General features: G+C 39.7%; 1 protein-coding gene, 1 long non-coding RNA gene and 1 pseudogene across 5 annotated transcripts in view; 1 reads left to right on the top strand and 2 right to left on the bottom strand.

The window, feature by feature from the left end:
• FCGR1A (Fc gamma receptor Ia) overlaps nt 1–20,481 on the top strand; it is a 28,491-nt gene extending 8,010 nt beyond the window's left edge. Inside the window, exons 2-7 of one of the 3 annotated variants that reach the window (XM_077842478.1) lie at nt 11,437–11,544; nt 11,928–11,948; nt 12,813–13,070; nt 17,626–17,877; nt 19,012–19,296; nt 20,056–20,481. In XM_077842478.1, the coding sequence (XP_077698604.1) occupies nt 11,514–11,544; nt 11,928–11,948; nt 12,813–13,070; nt 17,626–17,877; nt 19,012–19,296; nt 20,056–20,330 (1,122 nt within the window). In that variant the 5' untranslated portion in view covers nt 11,437–11,513 and the 3' untranslated portion in view covers nt 20,331–20,481. Of the gene's footprint in view, nt 1–11,436; nt 11,545–11,927; nt 11,949–12,812; nt 13,071–17,625; nt 17,878–19,011; nt 19,297–20,055 lie in introns of those variants that run through there. The other 2 variants (XM_077842477.1, XM_077842479.1) reach the window with 2 other exon arrangements.
• LOC144280439 (proteasome subunit alpha type-1 pseudogene) lies at nt 4,064–8,320 on the bottom strand (annotated as a pseudogene). Its single transcript, XR_013348842.1, has 2 exons — nt 7,979–8,320; nt 4,064–5,370 (listed from the first exon to the last, which is right to left on the bottom strand). The product of XR_013348842.1 is annotated as a proteasome subunit alpha type-1 pseudogene (transcript).
• LOC144280444 (uncharacterized) lies at nt 16,890–18,047 on the bottom strand. The gene is made up of 2 exons (XR_013348849.1): nt 17,604–18,047; nt 16,890–17,202 (listed from the first exon to the last, which is right to left on the bottom strand). It is a non-coding gene; the product is annotated as an uncharacterized LOC144280444 (long non-coding RNA).
• Nucleotides 20,482–21,190: the final 709 nt, after the last annotated feature.

The raw sequence follows: 21,190 nt of genomic DNA, 5'->3' as shown, positions 1-21,190 counted from the left end.
GTGAATGCCTCATTTGTGTCTTGGATTCACAAGTGCTAACCCTCAATATAACAGTGAGTTCCCAGTCAGCATCACACACCACCACGCTCTGTACCTCAACACTCTCAGATCAGACCTGGACATAGCATCTCCCAAAAAATCATACTGCACTGTCTTGGTTTCAACTGATCACTAAAACAACACCCAAATCTGTCCCTAGCCCTGCCTAGTTTATACTCACTGCCAACCATCTTGTTGCCCAAACCAGATCTTCCTATTCTTTTTGGATAAATTTTCTCATTCTCTCAACACAGAAACTTATTTCCAGTATAATTAATAAATAGTGCTTAAATTTATTGGACTTTCTACAGACTCATTGCCACTTCATTACTAAACTCTTCTATCACCTATTACCTCCATTAATTTAAAATAGACAAAAAAATTGACCCTCCCACAGCCAGGCTAGTCTACTTCAACCCATTTGCCACATTGCATTCTGACTGATCATTCCATGGTATAAAGCTGGACATACCTATAGCCTAAATCCACGTCAACCGCCACAGTAGCTAACCAACCGCAATCCTCCCTTCCTTGGTCATTGGAGCCCTGGAGACCATAGGAAGTGTTGGGAAAGAACTGCAGTGGATAATCCCTGGAGCTAGTGGGTTGTAGACTTGTATTGGCTTTGAAGCACATGTACATATTGGAGAAGCACAAGTCTTTGACAGGGATTGGTAATAAGGAAGAACAAAATGAGTCACTGTGGTAGGTAAATCTGACTTTTTAACTTTTCAATTTCACCAAGTCAGTTTCCTGACAGCTGGGATAAAGGCCACCAAAAGGCTTCTGTATGAAGTTCCCTGGAGAAAACATTCTGAAGTTTGATCTTATGGGAATTCTTAGTAGTCGATCTTAAGAGGTGTCCTAGGAGCACATTCTTCAGCTGAGAACTTGTACCCTTTGGAAGGAGCAGGTCCCACCTAAGGTTCACTTTCATCCCAAATCAGGCTTCAGAGTAGGCTATTTAGTGTAGTTGGGACCTGTGTGGTCTTTGAGTCCATGTATGGACAGGTAGGCTCCATTTCTGTGAAGCCCAGTAGATGAAGTCTTAGGGACTGCTGTGGGTTGTGAGACAAGGAACCTCACGAAGTATTTGGATATGTTACAAGCTAAAGGACAACAAGCTAAAGGACACCTTAACCTAAGAATATTGGTGCTTTAATAGCAAGCATCTCACCTCCTACCTGAGTGTCCCAGGTTTGGTTGTGGGCCAGTACATGTGACTGTTTTTCTTTTTTCTCCGTCACAGAAACTTCATTTACTACCTCTTGAGTCTTTATTACAAGGGTAAGTCTAGTTGATGCAAAGATCCAACAAGTAGGGGCAGCACTGCAGTCAGGGGAGGAAAGGAAGAGAAAGAATAAAATGGGCAGTATTTGGGGAATACTGGGAATACTGGGACAGGACTATGATCATGGAAGGATTAGCGCTTGGCGTGATGTGCACAGCTGTTCTTCTGGGGTGCAAAGCAAGTTCTTGTATGTTGCTGGGGACATGTAACATTTGGAACTAATTCTTGCCACACTCATGTGCATAACTCCTGATATTATGACACCACCTACTAGCAAATAAATGTCCTAGAATATGAAGAATAACTTCAGTGTGTGTTTCTTTCTTTGGAAATTGTTTTTGGAAAAAGGCCAAAGATTTTCCTTCTTTGTCATGCATGCCTATATTCTTTTGGTTTTCTGTTGTCATGATACATGTAAATATATCCCTAGAAGTAGACTTGAGGAACAAAGAATCTCTCATCCTCTTCTTTAGGTTGCCATTTCATTAACTTTTCTTGAATCTCCTGTGTATTACATTGGACCAGAAAGTTGAGAAATTTGGCCAATAGAGAATTTCTCTCTACAGGTTACTGTACAGGTCACTATATAATGAATGGTCAAAGTCATACATTAAGTTAACTTTAGGAACCTAGTATACGAGAAGTCAATTGTTCCTTTTGAATGCTAATTATTTACCTTTTCTATCAGAAAAGGCCTATCAGACAGCCACAAATACTTTACAAATAGAGAAGTATTCAGACTTTCTGACCTAGGTAGGCACAGCAAATGCAAATAAAACCTATTCAGAATGAGAGAGAAACTGAAGTATGGGAGCAGTGCTAGGAAGTTCTAAAGCCAATCAAAAGCCAATCAACTTTAATTGCCAACCACTCAATTAACAGTTTAACTTCCTGACATCATGTGGCCACTCTTCACAAATGATACTACATCAAGTGATAATGTGGGTAATGTGATAACTGCCAAAGCAGAAGCATATCCACCTTATCTCTACTCTGTCCAAAATGCCAACTCTAGAAGGCTGCTTTTTTGTTACATACATAGGAAACAGGGATCCCTGGGTGGCGCAGCGGTTTGGCGCCTGCCTTTGGCCCAGGGCACGATCCTGGAGACCCGGGATCGAATCCCACGTCGGGCTCCCTGCATGGAGCCTGCTTCTCCCTCTGCCTGTGTCTCTGCCTCTCTGTCTCTCTCTCTCTGTGTGACTATCATGAATAAATAAATAAAATCTTTAAAAAAAAAAAAAAAACATACATAGGAAACACAGTAATTTAGAGGATACTCAAACAAGTAGGACAGAGAAAGGGCCATTACTAGTTTTGATGTTCTAAAGAGAAAAAATTAAGAGGGTGAGAATTGGGAGACAATGTTGGAAGTTCGGTGGAGTGGTGGAAAATTATTCTGGACCAAATACTTCCTGCTGTTGGTCCTGTTATAAGGGAAGCAATTGTCATGAGAGGAGCCACATCAATGAGCATTCAATACACCATGGGAGACAGAGACAAAAATGCAGCAGAAAACTGGGCAAGGAAGGCAAGGGATTTGGCACTACCATTTATCCATCCCCATGCCATGGGCAGAGTCATCCTGGATTCTTTTTTGCAGTCTCCCTTGACACCCGCCAATTAATAACCTAGGATTCATCTAGGGAAGAAATTCTGACTTCCGTTGCAGGCTGTGGCTGGGAAATCATCCTAAACTATGATATGACCGTAATCACACACACATTTAAAAATAAGGTATCTTTAAAGATTAGTCTATTATACCTTTACAGTTGAAGGTGAAGAAGAAAATATCAAAGCTCTAACAAAATGGCTCTTGAAGATTAATTTACATATCATTACCCATGATAACCAACTAGCATAGAAGACAGTTAAAAATGGATGGTTGGGACACTTGGGTGGCTCAGTGGTTGAGCGTCTGCCTTTGGCTCAAGGCATAATCGCAGGACTCTGGGATCAAGTCCCACATCTCCCTCTGCCTATGTCTCTGTCTCTCTCTCTCTCATGAATAAATAAATAAAATCTTTAAAAAAATAAAAAATAAAAATGGATGGTTATATCCCAGTAGAGATATATACTGAAGTCATATCTTAAAGTCTATTAATGTAGCTATCTTTTGGTTAATGTTTTCTTTTTTCTTTTTTTTTTAGATTTTATTTATTCATGATAGACACAGAGAGAGAGGCAGAGACACAGACAAGGGAGACGCAGGCTCCATGCAGGGAGCCCTCTGGGGACTCAATCCCGACCCCAGGATCATGCCCTGAGCCAAAGATAGCCGCTCAACCGCTGAGCCACCCAGGCCTCCCTTGGTTAATGTTTTCAATAATGCTCCTTTTCTCTCTTTTTGTTTTCAACCATTTTATCACTTCATGGTTTTGGTATGTCTCTTGGATACAGCATATAATTGATTTTTAAATTCAGTCTAGCAATATTTATTTTTTACTGAATAATTGAGCCTACTTACCTTTAATATAATTGTTGATATAATTAATTTTAAATCTACTATCTTTCTTTTTTCTTTAATTTTTATTTATTTATGATAGTCAACACACACACACACACACACACAGGGGCAGAGACATAGGCAGAGGGAGAAGCAGGCTCCATGCACCGGGAGCCCGACATGGGATTTGATCTCGGGTGTCCAGGATCGCACCCTGGGCCAAAGGCAGGCACTAAACTGCTGCATCACCCAGGGATCCCTATTTTTTTCTATTTGTCTTCTTTGTTCTCTGTTTTTTACTTTTTTTTCTTCAGGTGAAACAATTTTATTTCACAGTTGTCTTTAAAACCACAAAGACACTATGTTCTTCATATAAAAACATTAGTACAGATAACTATACTTTCTAGAAAATGATTATATAGACCCTCTCAAAGAAAAATGCACACCATTATATAGTTCAGACAAGTTACTTGGGAAAAACACATCTGGACCGATTCCTAAAACATACCAGAAGACCACGCTGCATCTTTTGGTTCAAAGTATAGATTACTATCATCAGTAAGGGCTCCTGCATTCTTACATATTTGATAATACACATATAGACTGGTTTGTGACTTAATGCTCCATTGGTTCATCAGCCTTTTCTGCAGGTTCATCAGCAGGTTGAGCAGGCTGTGCCTTTCTCTGTGGTCTTTCCTCAAGACCTCCCAGGAACAGAGATACATCATCATCATCATAAATCGTAAACTCCAAGTCTTTACCAACAATTCCAATGGAAACATTCTTTGTAGTTAGGTCCTGTTCTGCCGGAAGTGTCTCTCGTAAGGCACGCAGACCATGTTTAACCAGTTCATTCAAATTGCACTCCATAAACCCAGACATATGTCTCTCCAAGTAAGTACGAGCTGATTGTGAACGGGCTCCAATGGACATGGCTCTACAGTCAAAATAGTTGGCAGATGGACAGGTTTGGAAAATGTGAGGGCCCATATCATCATAACCAGCAATAAGCAGTCCAACACCATATGGTCTCCGGCCATACCGTTGTGTTGGTATCTGGGTCTTGCTTCCAGTTAGAGATACAAGACGAGACACAGGAGAGGTTTGTCAAATACAAATCTGGAATCCAAACACTCCTGGCGCATAAAATGACATAACAGTCTAGCATCAGCAGTAAGTCCCGCAATTGAGATACCAAATGGTTATCAACATGAAGAATTTTCTTCTGATGAGCTGCAAGCTCTGACTGTGCTCTCTTCAATGCAACCAACACTGCATGGGTTTTTGATTTCAGACCAACTGTGGCTGAACCTTGTTTGACAGCTTCCATTGCATATTCAATTTGATGAATCCTGCCCTGAGGGCTCCAGACAGTGACGTCATTGTCATACTGGTTGCGAAACATGGTTCCGGCTCGGGTCCCGCTGCGGCCTCCGGCAGAGATGGCGGCTTCAGGAGCGCGGCCCTGTTTTTTACTTCTTTCTCTCTTTTTGGATTGTTATCTTTTGAACTATTATAGCTTTTTTATTGTTTTATATACTTTACATCCATTTTTCCTTCTATGTTTTTCATTGAATTTCACTTTGCTTCTTTTCTGTCAGTGATTAATTTAAAAATTAGTCTTTATTTTCTTTTTTTAGTTAATTTTAATCTTTGATTTATCAAGCATAGTAATAATTATTACACTTACCCTCATCCTGGACAGTATAGAGACCTTGGAATACTTTTATTCCATCTAATGTCATCTATATATATATGCAGTTATCATTTATTTTTTATTTATTTAAAGATTTCATTTATTTATTCATGAGAGACACACAGAGAGAGGCAGAGACACAGGCAGAGGGAGAAGCAGGCTCCATGCAGGGAGCCCGATGTGGGGCTCGATCCTGCGTTCGCAGGATCAAGCCTGGACTGTAGGCGGCGCTTAAACTGCTGAGCCACCGGGGCTGCCCCTGCAGTTATCATTTAATATCTAATGTCATCTTTACATATGCAGTTATCAGTTTATTATTATTCTATTATATAGTCAGTATCACATATTATACTCATTCTGAGTATTAGGCCCCAAAAGACCATTTATACATTTTTATATGATCAATGTTAGGTGTATTTATGGCTACCTTTATTTTAATTTTTTTCTTTGTCTTTCCATATGGAATCATTTTTCTTCTGCTTGAGAAACATCATTTAGAAGTTTCTTTTGTGTTAGTCTGTTTGGGAAGAACTGTTTCAGCTTTTTTTCTCTGAAAGTGCCTTTATTTTACTTTAATTATTGAAGACTTTTATTAAGTATGTAAGTCTAGGAGGCAGTTACTCTCAGGACATTGAAAATATCTGCATTCAATTTTTGTTTTTCAAAAGTCGGTCAGTGTTCTGACTGCTGCTGATTTGAGTGTAATCTCTTTTTTCTCTGAATATTTTTTTTTGTCTGTCTTTTATTTTCTGCAGTTTTACTCTGATCTCCCTAGTACTGATACCCCTTTATTTACCTTGTATAAGACTGGTTGGCCTTCTGGAATCTGTTGATTTGAGTCTTTCACATTGCCTGGAAAACTCTCAAACATTTCTTCTTCAAATATCGCCTTTGCCTTGTTTTCTCTCTCTTCTACTTCCAAGACTCTAACCAAAATATAAGATACACCTTCTCACTCCATTTACTATTTTTTGTTTGTGTGTTTTAATATTACATTTTTTTCTCCTTGTCCTATATTTTGAATTTTTTCTTTTTCCCATATTTTACTTTACTGTTTTCTCTTCAGCTGTGACTTCTGTTAAACTCTTTCACTGAGTTCTTAATTTTAGCTATTTTTATTTCATTTCAGAATTTATTTTTTCCCTCACTAAGGGAAGAAAATGTTTCCAGGAAGATGAAAGGATTAACTGTAAAACATTGATTAGATTAAATGAGGGTAAATAAGAACTGTATCGGGTTTTTTTTTTTTAATTTATTTATGATAGTCACACACACACAGAGAGAGAGAGAGAGAGAGAGAGAGAGAGAGGCAGAGAGGCTCCATGCACCGGGAGCCCGACGTGGGATTCAATCCTGGGTCTCCAGGATCACGCCCTGGGCCAAAGGCAGGCGCCAAACCGCTGCGCCACCCAGGGATCCCAGAACTGTATCGGGTTTAGCAAAGTTTTTGGCAGCCTTGACAAGAGAAGTTTCAGGAGAGTGATGAGAATAAAGGTTTGATTGTAGTGGATTCTAGACGAGAGACTGAATATGCAAATGGGACAATGGCTAGATCATATATAAAAATAGAATTCCCACCCACAATCTGCAGCAACCAGTGCTGGAGACCAATCCATTATTTACACTAACCAGCTCAGATTATAGTTGTAAAAAGAAATGTTTCCTTTTGTCCCTTTTGACTAGAAGAGGCCTGTGGTCACCCTTTGAAAAGTTGGAAGGATTTGGAAAGATGGTGATCAAGGTTATAGGTTTTCAAGCCTTTTTAAGGTTTGAAAAGGTTATACATTTACTACCCCTACGGAGTGCTGAGGTGTCATGAGATGTAAATGCTTTATCTGTAGATTGTCACCACACTTTTACTGCAAAGGATTAATTTTCCCCCAAGGGCACCTGGCTTTGACTTCTTTCCACGTAATAAAGCTGCTAATTACCTCAAAAGATTCCTGAGTTACAGTATAGAGGTAAGCATACTTGGAGTCAGTGAAGAATAATTCTGTTTCTACTGAATTTTACGATTATATCACTACTGCACAAAACCAGACTTGGAGCTAGTTTGTGTCTCACTGAATCATTTATTAACTTTCTGACCATAAGCAAGTTGCTTGACCTTTTTTAGCTTTTTTTCTCATGCACAAAATTGAGATAGATAATAGCAAGATATTTTCATCCAAGTAAAATGTTGGAGTGTTCAGCCTTGTTTAAATGGATGAATCTACTTTATTACTCTGTCTTTCCAGTGAGTGTTGTTTTTACTTTCTGCTAAGAATCAGCCTAGAAGCTATTAGAGGAAGAGAAACTAAGTTGTGGTGGCAAGAAACAAGTTAGACTGTGATTAAGGTCAATCTCACCCAAATAGGATAAAACCCTAAGAAACAAGTTATCGTACAGAAATTTTCAAGGATTAAGACCACTGTATGTGCTTCTTCTGAGCTCTAAATATACAAGATTTTCATTCAAATAACTCTCATATCACAAAATCTTGCAGAGTGTTTCAATTCACACTTACCCACTCCTAGTAGTTCTGTGAGCTTTTCAAAGTTCAAAAAAACTGGTCTGAATCCCACAAACCTTGATTACAAAGTGAACATTACTTATTATCTGGACTCTGTGCTGGAGGAACTATAGGCAGGAGCATTAGCTAAGTCATTAGAGTAGAAGCTTCTAGCTGAAGTAATATTGCATTATAAAATGCTCTTCAAATTGCCAATTTCACTTGTAGTGAAGTTCCTTACCACTACTCCGGTCTGCCCTCCTCGTAGGTTATTACAAAGAAAATATTACTACTATTTTCATCATTAATTCCTCAGAATATTGAGGGTCAGAACTATGTCTCCAATAGTAGAGTTCTTAGAAATTCTGGATTATATTGTCATAAAGGGGCTCATTACTTTTGCATGGAATGTTAAAAGGAGGGCAGCCCGGCTGGCTCAGCGGTTTAGCGCCGCCTTCAGCCCAGGGCCTGATCCTGGAGACCTGGGATCGAGTCCCATGTCAGGCTACCTGCATGAAGCCTGCTTCTTCCTCTGCCTGTGTCTCTGCCTCTCTCTGTCTCTCATGAATAAAAAAATAAAAATAAAAAAGGAATGTTAAAAGGATTGATAGTATGCAGACAGCATATTAGATTTGCTGTAAATTGAAATAGTTTTAAGGAAATAGCGATAAAATAGAGCTTCTATAGAGAACATTCTATACATTAGAATTCCACAACAATGGGCTTTTGGTAAAGCCACTGATTTGATCACTGAAAAGCTTGGGAAAGAATCTCAAGAGCACACAGGAAAATTAGACAAAGGGTTTAATGGATATATTCATGATGACAAAAAAAAAAGTGGGTTTAGAGAAAGAGGAAATGGATAAAGTAATCCCAGACTGAGACAACCTATAAAAGACAAACGATAATGCCACAAGAAATTGGGACGCCTGGGTGGCTCAGCGGTGGAGCGTCTGCCTTCTGCCAGATCCCGGAATCGAGTCCCGCCTCGGGCTCTCTGCATGGAGCCTGCTTCTCCCTCTGCCTGTGTCTCTGCCAATCTCTCTCTCTCTGTGTCTCATGAATAAATAAATAAAATCTTTTTAAAAATACCACTAGAAATTAACCATAAAGGCTAGATGATACAAATATAAAATCATGGATAAAGATTGATTTTCTAAGTTGATGAACTTTGAGGATACATGAAGCAGAGAAAGATTTAATAGATCAAGTAGTAGGAATAACTAAGGATGAAAAACTCATTGAATTTCTAATGGAAACTTGAAATTGAACCAATCAGGAACTTTTTATAATGAACAGCCGTTGGAGAAAAACATCAGGTAAAGTTTATCAAATCTCTTGAAAAACACTTCCAGCATTAGCAAATATATCAAGGTAGTATATTCAAAAGATATACAACATACATACAAAACATATTAAGCAAAATTGTGGTGTAGACATTATATGCAATTATTTACTTAAAACTTTCTGTATAGGTTTGAATAGTTCCTAAAATATATGGTTGTTAAAGAAGGAATTGAGTAGAAAATAAAGTATTACTGACTGCTTTTTACTGGCAAAGAGTGTAAAAATAAGATAAATTCTTGGTCAATTCTGTATAAAATTTATATGATCTTACCTTAAAAACTATATCAAATAATTGTTCACAAATTATTTTCTGTAGTAAATAAGAGAAAATTTTTAATTAAAATAGGTGAATAAGACTTTGCATGTCCCTTTGAGAAAAGCGTATTGTATGAAGCCTATGATGGTCTTGTAAACTATCATCAGTCTATGGAAATATAAATGTCAAAGATAGATGTAACTTCTAGTGGCTCGTCTGAGTATCATAATTTTCACTGGTCATTACATACTGGAGATTCGTCTGCCTTGATTACAGTGTTTGCTCTGTTATCCTAGTTGTTTTTACATTTGGAAACTGCAGATGCTCATCAGAAAAAAAGTATTTCATCCTTCACAGTTCTCTTTCAGTTCTCTTCCACAACAATACTCATTTCCCCATGTTTTTCTGGTCATTCACTCATTTTTCAAAGAAGCAACTATTGTACTACAAAGGAATTGTGAGGGGTGGAGTGGGTACCATTATACTCTCTCTCTCTCTCTTTTTTTTTTATTAAGACTTTATTTATGAGAGACACACAGAGGCAGAGACACAGGCGGAGGGAGAAGCGGGCTCCATGCAGGGAGCCTGATGTGGGACTCGATCCCGGGACCCCAGGATCATGCCCCAGGCTGAAGACGGCGCTAAACCGCTAAGCCACCCAGGCTGCCCCCCTTATACTCTCTTGGAGAGACTGTGGAGGAAATCAAAGTGCCTGTCTTTAAACCTGGTTTCTACTTTTTATAACCGTGGGCAAGTTACCAAATTCCTCTTTGTCTAGTTTTCTCATTTACAAAACAGAGACAACCAGAGAGTCTACTCATACTTTATTTTGAGGGTTAAATGAAAAAAGACATATCAAGCATATTTGCCTGGTATATCATAAGCACTCTACAAATATATGCAATGATGATGATAATGATAACAGACAATCTGACAACATGTATCTAAAGAAAAAAATGTATATTTTCTTGGACTGAGTGATGTTGGTTCTCAGAATGTATCCTATGGAGATAGTAAGTTGAGTTCTTAAAGATAGGTGTAAAACTATTTATTGCAGTGCTGGTAGTAACAGTAAAACATTAGAAATATCTTGCATGTCCATGAAGGGACATCCCTTCTTAGAGATATTTCTACTCATATATACGAGTCATTTTTCTTCTCTATAGTATTTACATTAAACAGTTAATTTCCTTAGCTATAGCCAAGATAAACACTCCAAATTCATAATGTTTTTCAGGGAGGTGGCTTTTAAAAAAACAAACCAAAATGGGATATTGATCCTGTATGTATTCTCAGAGGAATAGAGACTTCATTGTAGTAGGGGAGCTCTTATAAATGAGTTATTCCTCACATGTCATGTAGAGGTTGATACAGAATAATCTGGATTCAAATGATAAAGTTGTAGAGACAATGGCCAGGCTTTGAACCAGCTTTAGAAATGAGGATTTGCTATATTTTAGACCCCAAAAACAGAATTAGTAAAGAGAGATACAATTAGAATAGAATATCAATGGGCAGCCCCGGTGGCTCAGCGGTTTAGCGCCACCTTCAGCCCAGGATCGAGTTCCCCGTTGGGCTCCCTGCATGGAGCCTGCTTCTCCTTCTGTCTGTGTCTCTGCCTCTCTTTCTCTCTCATGAATAAATAAAATCTTAAAAGAAAAAAGAATAGAATACTAATAAAAACTTTAGTCTTTCCCTTGAATTTGAGAGTTTCATAACCCCAAATCCAGAGTTTCAAACTGGAGAAGACAGGCTAAGTAGTTTGAGAATGGGAGGAGAATGCTGCAAGAATTAAGGACGTATTTCCCCAAAAAGGAGCATGATGGTAGTGGTCAGAAGAGGCAGTTTCCTTCCTCTTTTCTAATTTCAGCTCCAGAGCCTCCAGCAGAAACTCTTCAATGTCTTGCATGTTACAGACTTCACTGTTCCCATCAGCTTGGAGATAACATGTGGCTCTTGACAGTTCTACTCCTTTGGGGTAAGTTGGGTATAGAGGGATAGCTAGAAGGGTAGTGGCTCTGACTGTCTTCCTTTGGTATCCTAGACTAGAACTCATGAATGTGGGGACAACTATATCTGTGCTTCCATGATTTATTTATGCTCATTATACCAAAAGCCTGGGAAGAGAGACTTAGTGATAACATTTAGCCTGGAAGCATCATATCAAAATAAAGCCTCATCAATAACCATCCATAGGTTGTTCAGTACCACTAGTCCCTGATTTTGAGAAAGGGGGTAGAGAGAGACTCAAGACACCTAAGCTGGCCCCTTAGAGTCTATATTAGTTTTGTCTCCTTGATTCTCCTTTCCTTGTCATCTCCCACTGACCAACTTATGTCTCTCTTCTTTGGTCTCTTACAGTCCCAGCTGGTGCACAAACAGGTGAGTAATCTTTAACTTTATTTCTCTTCCTCTGCCACATTCCTGCTTCTGAAGGGTGAGTTTTGTTTTCCTGAAGAAGAGAGTATAGGGAGAGGATAGAAACAAGAAAGATTTATAAATTATGTAAAATCTCCTATATTCGGAGTATGATTTTAATAAAATCCTGGTTTTTAAAGTTTCTCTCTAAGATTTCCTGAAAAAGCCCTGAGCTTTGGACTAAATGCCTGTGTGTATATAATAGCAGGAAAAGGCCAGAATTGCAAAACTATAGACGTAGCTCTTCCAACATTCCTCAAACCTGTCCCCTTTAGAAGAAAGCTGAGTACTTTCTTTTTAGAGAGAACCAAGCAAGTACTGAAGGCTTCTTTCTAAGTGAGGAGTTTGAGCCTCTATTTCCAAAGCAGATGCTAATTAAGTCCTGAGTTTAACCCTCAGGGACAGTATAGCACAGAGGATGAGAGAACCAGCTCCAATCAACTTGCCTGGGTTTAAAACTCTTCTGCTTTACCAACAATGAAAACTAAATTAGTCATTTGTTTCTTCTTCTTCCTTTTTTTTTTTTTTTTTTTTTTTTAGTCATTTGTTTCTTAGGAATCCCAAATCTCCAACATCTAGATGTAGATTTAATAACATGAACGGAGCTCTGTGCATGGGGTGTGGATGCTCTCAGTAGCTAGCTTTTACAGGTTCCCACTTGCTTATTTTTCAGTCTCATCTAACTATATATTTTTTACCTTGTGCCTTCCACAAAACCTTATTAATTACTCAGATCTTCCTTTTATTCCACTTGGTCTTCTTTTTTCCCTTCTTTTTCTTTTTCGTTTTCTTTCTTTCTTTCTTTCTTTTTTTTTTTTAATCCCCAAGCAGACCCCGTAAAGGCAGTGATCACCTTGCAGCCTCCATGGGTCAGTGTATTCCAAGAGGAAAGTGTAACCTTATGGTGCGAGGGACCCCATTTGCCTGGGGACAGCTCTACACAGTGGTTTCTCAATGGCACAGCCACTCAGACCTTGACCCCCAGATACAGAATCGCTGCTGCCAGTGTCAATGACAATGGTGAATACAGGTGCCAGACAGGTCTCTCAGTCCTAAGTGACCCGATACAGCTGGAAATCCACAGAGGTAAGTAGGGCATGGAACAGGAGAGCTGGAAATCACAAGGTCTCCCTTTATGTTTTCCCCTTTATCGATGCCAGATATGTGTGTTTTCATTTATTGGAGTGTAAGTTTCAGCTCTGTGTGCCTACAGGTGAAATTAAGTCCAAATACTTAGAATATCACATGAGGGTCCTTAAACTGTGCCCCAATAGCACCCCTCTGGGACAGCTGTGAGCAGGGTATCTAGTGTAAAACTCAGACCCTAAGATTTTATTATTTAAAATGATCTAATTTTGTTGAAAATCTGCACACAGTAAATAAGAATTCAGAAAAATGTACAATGATGAACAATGAAATCTCTCTTCCACCTCAAACTCCTAGTCCCATGGTCACCTTCTATAGAAATAAAACTGTTAATATTTATGAACCGTAAAAAACAGTGGTTGATGAGGCACCTGGGGGCTCAGTCAGTTAAGTGTCTACCTTCAGCTCAGGTCATGATCCCAGGGCCCTGGGGTTGAGCCCCATATTGTGCCTCCTGCTCAACAGGGAGAACGGGGAGTCTGCTTCTCCTTCCCCCTCTGCTGTTCCCTCTGCTTGTGCTCTCTTGCTTTCTCTCTCAAAGAAATGAATTTTTTTTTTAAATGGTTGGTTGAATACTCTATATACTGTTCTACACCTTGCTTTTATCACTTAAAATACCTTGGAGGTCTATTTAAATCAATAGAGATCTACCACGAACTTTCAAATGTCTGCCATATGGCTGTGCTGTAACTGATTTAATCATTTACCTATTAGTAAACTTGTAGTATATTTCCAGTTTTTTGTTTTTACAGTCCTGCAATAGACATCTCTATACTTATAGACTGGAGCACATTTCATAATATATCTGTAAGATAATATTCTGGACATGAAATTACTTTTGAGACTAAGCATTTTAAATGTTGATGAATGGAAGGGAACCCCCCCCCCCAACATATCCACTTAAATTTGTAAAAGATTTCCATTTGTCAAGAAATGGAAACTGAATGTTTCATTATTCAGTATAAATCATTCAAATGTGTTGAGGGAGAAGTAAGGGGAGGGGCAGAAAGAGAGTGAGGAGGAGTCTCCCTACCAAGCAGGGAGCCAGGGGGCACAGGACTTGGGGATTATGACCTGAGTTGAAGTCAGAGGCTTAACTGACTGTCCCTTGGACAGAACTGTTTTTACAAGATATTTTATATAGTTGAAGTAGAAGAAGTGCTTTATAGTTCAAGTGACAAAAAAAGTGAGACAGGGCTAGGAAGAGTCCACTTTCTTTGCCTCTGTACAGACTGTAGAAGCCCCAGCATTAATGACTTACTGAGAATAATATATTTTACGTTTTTTTTAAAAAGCTTTATTTATTTATTTGAGAGAGCGAGAGAGAGAGAGAGAGAGAGCATGATGAGTGGGAGTGGCAGAGAGAGAGGGAGAGAGAATCTCAAGCGGACTCCACGCTGAGTTCAGAGTCTGTCTCAGGACAGTGAGATCATGACCTGAACCAAAATCAAGGATTGGATGTTTAACCAACTGAGCCACTCAGGGGCCCCACTATTTCGGGCCTCTTACAGGTAGTACTGCTATGAACATTTTTCTTTTAAGATGTTATTTTTTTAAGTAATCTCTACACCTAACATGGGGCTGGAACTCATAATCCCCAGATCAAGAGTTGCACACTGTATCAGCTGAGCCAGCCAGGTGCCCCCACTGTGGACATTTTGATACCTGTTTTTTGGTGCACTTATGTATACATATCTGTTGATATGCCTAGGAGTGGAATTGCTCGGTCACAAAATGTACATCTATTTGTTCAGCTTTAATTTTCCAAAGTGGTTATACCATATTACACTTCTACAGTGGAATGTAAGAGTTCTGGTTCCTTTTCATCCTCATCAACACTCGGTGCTTTCTTTCTTTTCTTCTTTCTTTCTCTTTGTCTCTTTCTCTCTCTCTCTTTCTTTCTTTTTTTTTTTTTTTTCAAGATTTTATTTATTTATTCATGAGAGATGAAGAGAGAGGCAGAGACACAGGCAGAGGAAGAAGCAGGCTCTCTGCAGGAGCCTGATGTGGGACTTGATCCCCAACCCTGGGATCAGGCCCTGAGTCAAAGGCAGATGCTTAACCACTAAGCCACCCAGGCATCCCTCTTCTTTCTTTCTTTCTTTCTTTCTTTCTTTCTTTCTTTCTTTCTTTCTTTCTTTCTTTCTTTCTTTCTCTTTCTTTCTTTCTTTCTTTCTTTCTTCTCTTTCTTTCTTTCTTTCTTTCTTTCTTTCTTCTTTCTTTTTCTTTCTTTTTAACATACAGAGGTTTCTATATCTTTCAGTTTAGTCATTCTGGTGCATGTGCAGTAGTCATCACATAGCTTTAATTTGCATTTTCCTGAAGACTCATGACATCAAGCATTTTCTACATTTATTACTTATTTGGATATCCTCTTTTGTAAAATACCCATCTAGGGTTTTTTTGTCAATTTTTCTTTATTGTTGTCTTTCCTTATCAACTTGCAGGATCTCTGTAGTTTGGACATGAGTCCTTTTTCAAGTGTTGCAAATATCTTTCACGCTGTGGCTTGTCTTTTCACTATCTATGCTGTTTTTTCAGTGAAAAAAAGTGCTTACATTTACTGTAGTACAGTATAAATACATCAGGTTTTGGGGTTGGTGCTCTCTATGCCCTTATTTAAAAATGTTTTGCCACAGCTAACCAGCAGAGGAGAGTTCACCTGTAGGTACACTAACTCTGTCACTTCAGTTAAATCTGTATGTGCTGAGACCACAAAAATATAGCTGGTTTGAGGATCTATGAGCATCCCAATCCTGCTTTAAGGTGATGAAGATGGAAAGAATGGCTTTTGAGGAGGAAATTAATAATGTCTGCTAAAAAGCTGTATCCTGAAATTTTTGATAATACTCCCAACTATCATTTAAGACTAAATCTTTTTAATTTTCATTAGTATGTATATAATTCTTTTTTCTTTTTCTTTCCTCATGAATTATTTAGAAGTGATTTAGGAAGGTGGCTTTTTGTTACTGATTTCTAATTTTATGTTAAATATGGTATCAGTTCTTTAGTATTTGTTGAAAATTGCTTGTGGCTTAGTACATACTCGGTATTTTTAACTGTTGCATGTGTGTTTGGAAAGTATGTGAATTTTCTTTAAACTATAGCTTCTATATAAATCCACAAAAATCAACTCTATTCATTGTGTCATTCAGATATGTTATATCATCACTAGTATTTTTGACAGTGTCTGATCCCATCATGTTTGTGGATATATAAAGCTAAGGTGTTTGTGTGTTGGGGTACTGTAATCTTTGAGCACCTCTTGGTTGGGAATGGGAATAAGGGAGAGAAGAGCATTATATTTAGAAACACTGTGACAGCATCCAAAACTATAAAAGTCATGCTACATATACCACTGGAATACCTCTGCCTTCTGTTCTTAGGTAAATTCTGGAGGGGGAAAAACACTACTGTCCCTTTTTGTCTTTTGTCCTTTAAGAACCTCCTCCCCATTTAGCCAAATCAACTGCTCCAGGGAAAGAAAAAGGAAGCATTTTTTTGGTTATGTGTAGAGATGTACATCAAAAGGGAGGGCCCCTTGGACTTGGAGCTTGTTTTTAGCAGCTAGATCACTGATCTGCGCATGTGTGTATATTCTGTCAATTTAGGGGCACATATACATCTGGAAATGTTTGCTATTCTGTGTGCTTGTCTTGGGACAAACAAGTATGTGGGATGCCATTAACATAGTAGTCAGGAGTTGGAGTGTTTTAGTTTTTTTTATTGCTGTGTAACAAATTACTACAAACACAGCAGTTTAAAACAATGTATATTTATTATCTTTCCATGGGTCAGGAGTCTCAGCACAGCTTAGCTGGGTGCTCTGCAGGGGCTGCAGTCAGGGTATTGACTGAGTTGTGTTCCTTCCTGCAGATCTTCCAAGCTCACATGGTCGTTGGCAGAATTTAGAATTCAGTTCTTTATGTTATAAGCCTGAGGTCCCCACCTTTTAGCTGGCTGTCAGTTGGAAGTAATCTCAGCTCCTCCAGGCAGGCCTTTGCCAGATGGCCCTCTCCCAACATAGTGGCTTACTTCTTCAGGGCCAGTGGGAGACTCTCAGTCCAGTCAGCTAAGAGAGTCATATAACGTAACCTCATCGTGACAGAGACATCCTGTAACCTTTTTCATATCCTGTTCATTAAGCAAGTCTCAGGTTACACACACACCCAAGGGGATTACACAAGGGTGTGACACACTGGAGTCATCTTAGAATATTGCCTACCACATACAGTAAAATGTTTTTATCCCAACCAACTTCTGAAATCTGGCAAGGGAAGTAAGAAGGGCCTGTGTGCATGGCTGCTTGTAAAGACTACTTTTCTTCCCAAAAAAGCTAAAGATAATTGGGGGATGGGCAATAGGCCTCAAATTCGGCAGAGCTCTGAGGTTGAAATGTTGAAAGAAAAAAAGATAAGAAATCCACCAGGGCCCAGCTTCAGCCTCCTTGTCCCTCTGCTACTGTATACATACATTTTGGGTATATATTTTCCAGATTGGCTAATACTCCAGGTCTCTGGCAGAGTCTTCACGGAAGGGGAACCTCTGACTTTGAGGTGTCATGGATGGAATAATAAGCTGGTGTACAATGTGCTTTTCTACCAAAATGGCACAGTCTTGAAGTTTTCTCCTCAGAATTCTGAATTTACCATTCTGAAAACCACCCTACATCACAATGGCATCTATCACTGCTCAGCCATGGGAAAGCATCGCTACGAATCAGCAGGAGTATCTATCACTATAAAAGGTATGTATCTGAATAGTCACAGAGCTCTAGTTTTAAGGACCATTATAAATCATCACTTCAGTTTGCAAGAGAAGAGACTTAAGTTCCAGAGAGGTAGCTATCTCACTGAAGGCCATACAGTGACCAGTGGCTGGGCCAGAACTGGAACTGAAGTCTTCTGGGCCTCCGGTCTATTGCTCTTTCCAGTAAATCGCAATGCCCATCAGTAATCCCAGGAGCTAACATGAAGGGCAGGGCATAGTGAGGATCTATTTCATCATTTTAGTTGCAAGGAATAGAGATTTACTTGAGGTATGTAGGAGGGTTATTAAAAAATAACTCAATGGAGTCTCATAAAAAGCTCCATAGAATCAGAAGCCATGAAGACATTAGGACTTGGTTTTACATTTTATCTATCTCTCAGGGGCAATATGGACTCTCTGATTCTACTTCTCTCTGAACATGTGCTAACTAAGCAGCTTTCTCTGTTCCAGCTTACATGAGGGCCTCATTGTGGTTCTTTCATCTTAGTACTCATATAGTTATAGTTTCTGTTTGAAAAAGAATTCATTCCGATGGGAAAAAGAGGATTGTCCCAGATTATCTTTGGGGGAAGTAAGTAACACAAGTAATAAGTCACTGACCTGGCGAGTAGTGTGTGTCAGTGTCCACTCCTGGTGGACCATTACCAAAAGGCATGGTCACATACTCAGTAATATGACTATTCAGGGAAGCATGGACTGTGTGGAGGTATTCTTTTTTTTTTAAAAAAAGATTTTATTTATTTATTCATGAGAGATACAGAGGGGGGAGGGCAGAGACACAGGCAGAGGGAGAAGCAGGCTCCATGCAAGGGAGCCCAGTGTGACGTGGGACTCAATCCCAATTATGCCCTGGGCCGAAGGCAGGCGCTAAACCACTGAGCCACCCAGGGATCCCTGGAGGTATTCTCCCCAGTAGGAAATGAGGAAGTTGGCAACTATAAGAGTATCTATGAGGAAACCCCAAGAATGCCTCTCTGCTGAAAGTGGGAAAATTTGTCTTACAGATGCATTCTCTAGGGGCAGGTTTCCCAAGGAGGAACCAGGTATATTTTCTGTAAAAAGAACCTTGACACTGAAGCAGGCAACCCTGTCCCCATCAACTTTTCTTTAGAGCTATTTCCAGCCCCAGTGCTAAAAGCATCCTTGTCATCACCCATCCTGGAGGGGCATGTGGTCAATCTGAGCTGTGAAACAAAGCTCCTCCTACAGAGACCTGGTTTGCAACTTTACTTCTCCTTCTACATGGGCAGTAAGACCCTGCTGAGCAGGAATACATCCTCTGAATACCAGATACTAACTGCTAAGAAAGAAGATTCAGGGTTATACTGGTGCGAGGCTACCACAGAAGATGGCAATGTCGTCAAGCGCAGCCCTGAGTTGGAGCTTCAAGTGGTTGGTGAGCATGAGGGGAACTGACAGGCACAAGGAGAAGATGCTCCCTTTTCTCCTTTGGGGCTGAGGTTTGTTTAAGGGGATTTCATGGCCCACCCAGGAAAAACCCATGAAGGGGCATTTCCACTCTTGATTCGTAACTTCATTATTCTCATGAGCTCTATTAAGTTTCCTTTCTTAACTCCATTTATTGCCTTCCTTTTGTCCTTCCTTTCTTCTTCATTTTCTTTTTCCCCCTGTTCCTCCCCCCACCCTAAAAATCTAATCAATATATTGAGTTCCTTCCATCTGTTGTCATAAATGTGGGGATATGAAGACAGTGGGGTACAGCTCTTACTTCAAGGAGCTCACATGGTAGATTGGTGACGTAGGGAATTTTGTGGATTGCACATAAATACCTGCCCAAGTGGCTATATCTGGCTGAGGTAGAGAGACTGTGAGCTCCAAGACAAAGACTCTTTGGGAAAAAAGTTTATCTTCAACCCAAATCCATTTCAGGCATTAAATGGCATAGATGTAGCATTTTTGTCTGAAACTAGGAAGTCCACTTAGTAGGCCCTGGCAGTTAAGCTCTTATGAGGAGCCTGCCCCTGGTCTGTACACCATATAACTCAGGTGGAGCACCTATCTGCCCCCTGAAATTACCGTTGTCTCCACTGGGGACAGGCATACCAGGTGTCAGCCAGTATTCCCTCCCAAACATAATTCATCCAGATTCCTCTGCGTTCTAACTAGCATTTCTTCTTGTCATTTTCTTTTTCAGGCCCCCAGACACTAACTCCTGTTTGGTTTCACGTCCTTTTCTATGTGGCAATGGGAATGATATTTTTGGTGGATACCATTTTCTGTATGATTATACATAAGGAACTGCAAAGAAAGAAAAAGTGGAATTTAGAAATCTCGTTGTACTCTGGTCTTGAGAAAAGAGTAGATTCCTACCTTCAAAAGGAGAGAGATTTAGAAGAGCCAAAATATCAGGAACTCGAACAGCTGCAAGAAAAGACACCCCAGAAGCCCCCAGAGGGAGAGCAGCAGTAGAGCCCAGGGGGTGCCCATGGATTGAGATGGTGCCTCCCACTTCTTTTTGGTGCGTGCATTGGGGTGCAAACACCCAAAAGTTTGAAGACGTTAGAACTCTGAGTCCCATGTCATCTGATTAACTCTGAAATAAAGCAAACAAATGAGTTGACTTCAAGTGGAGATAAACTTGGAAACTGGGTAATCAGGGATGATTTGAAGTGAGACCTACTTGAAAGAAATCTTTAAAAACTTGTAAGTCCAGTCTATTATCTTACTATGTAGTTTGAGCAATAATGTATTTCTAGGGACAGGGTGAAAAGGTAAGTGGGTGCATATGTACAAGAGATTAAGATGAGAAAGAGAATGAGGAGGAGGCAGAAAAAGAAAGGATATCAGGGAGACAAAAGAGCAGAGACCCAAATAAGGAAATGTAATTAACAAATGGCTCCTGAGAGACTATGGGTGCTTACACCTCCCTGGAGTTATCTCATGGCTTCTCTCTTCAGCACACTAGCAGGGAATGCATCCACACAGCTGATAGAGATACATGGCAGTTCCTCACCAGGACAAATGGGGGCATGATTTTTGCCCTTTCATTGGAGGCTTTCTCATAACTTCTCTGTGTCCAGAGACACCAGGAATCCTGTTTGCCTATCCCACTCCCTCACTCCACAGGAAGACAGAACGTAACTGTGGCTTTCCTTAATAAATTAAACCTAGAACTCCCAGCAGGCTACTGCAGGAAGGAGCTTCAATTGGGGAGATGCAGTGACATAAAGCCCCAGCTCTTACCTCTAGAGATGTACTCTCCCCTTCTGATTATCTGGATGATTACTAACTAGTTTCAAGATAATGCTATACTCTCCCACATAGGCTCT

The sequence above is a fragment of the Canis aureus genome, chromosome 12 (genome assembly GCF_053574225.1).
Source record: "Canis aureus isolate CA01 chromosome 12, VMU_Caureus_v.1.0, whole genome shotgun sequence".
Classification (NCBI taxonomy): Eukaryota; Metazoa; Chordata; class Mammalia; order Carnivora; family Canidae; genus Canis; species Canis aureus.
This window is presented reverse-complemented; position numbering and strand designations above follow the sequence as displayed.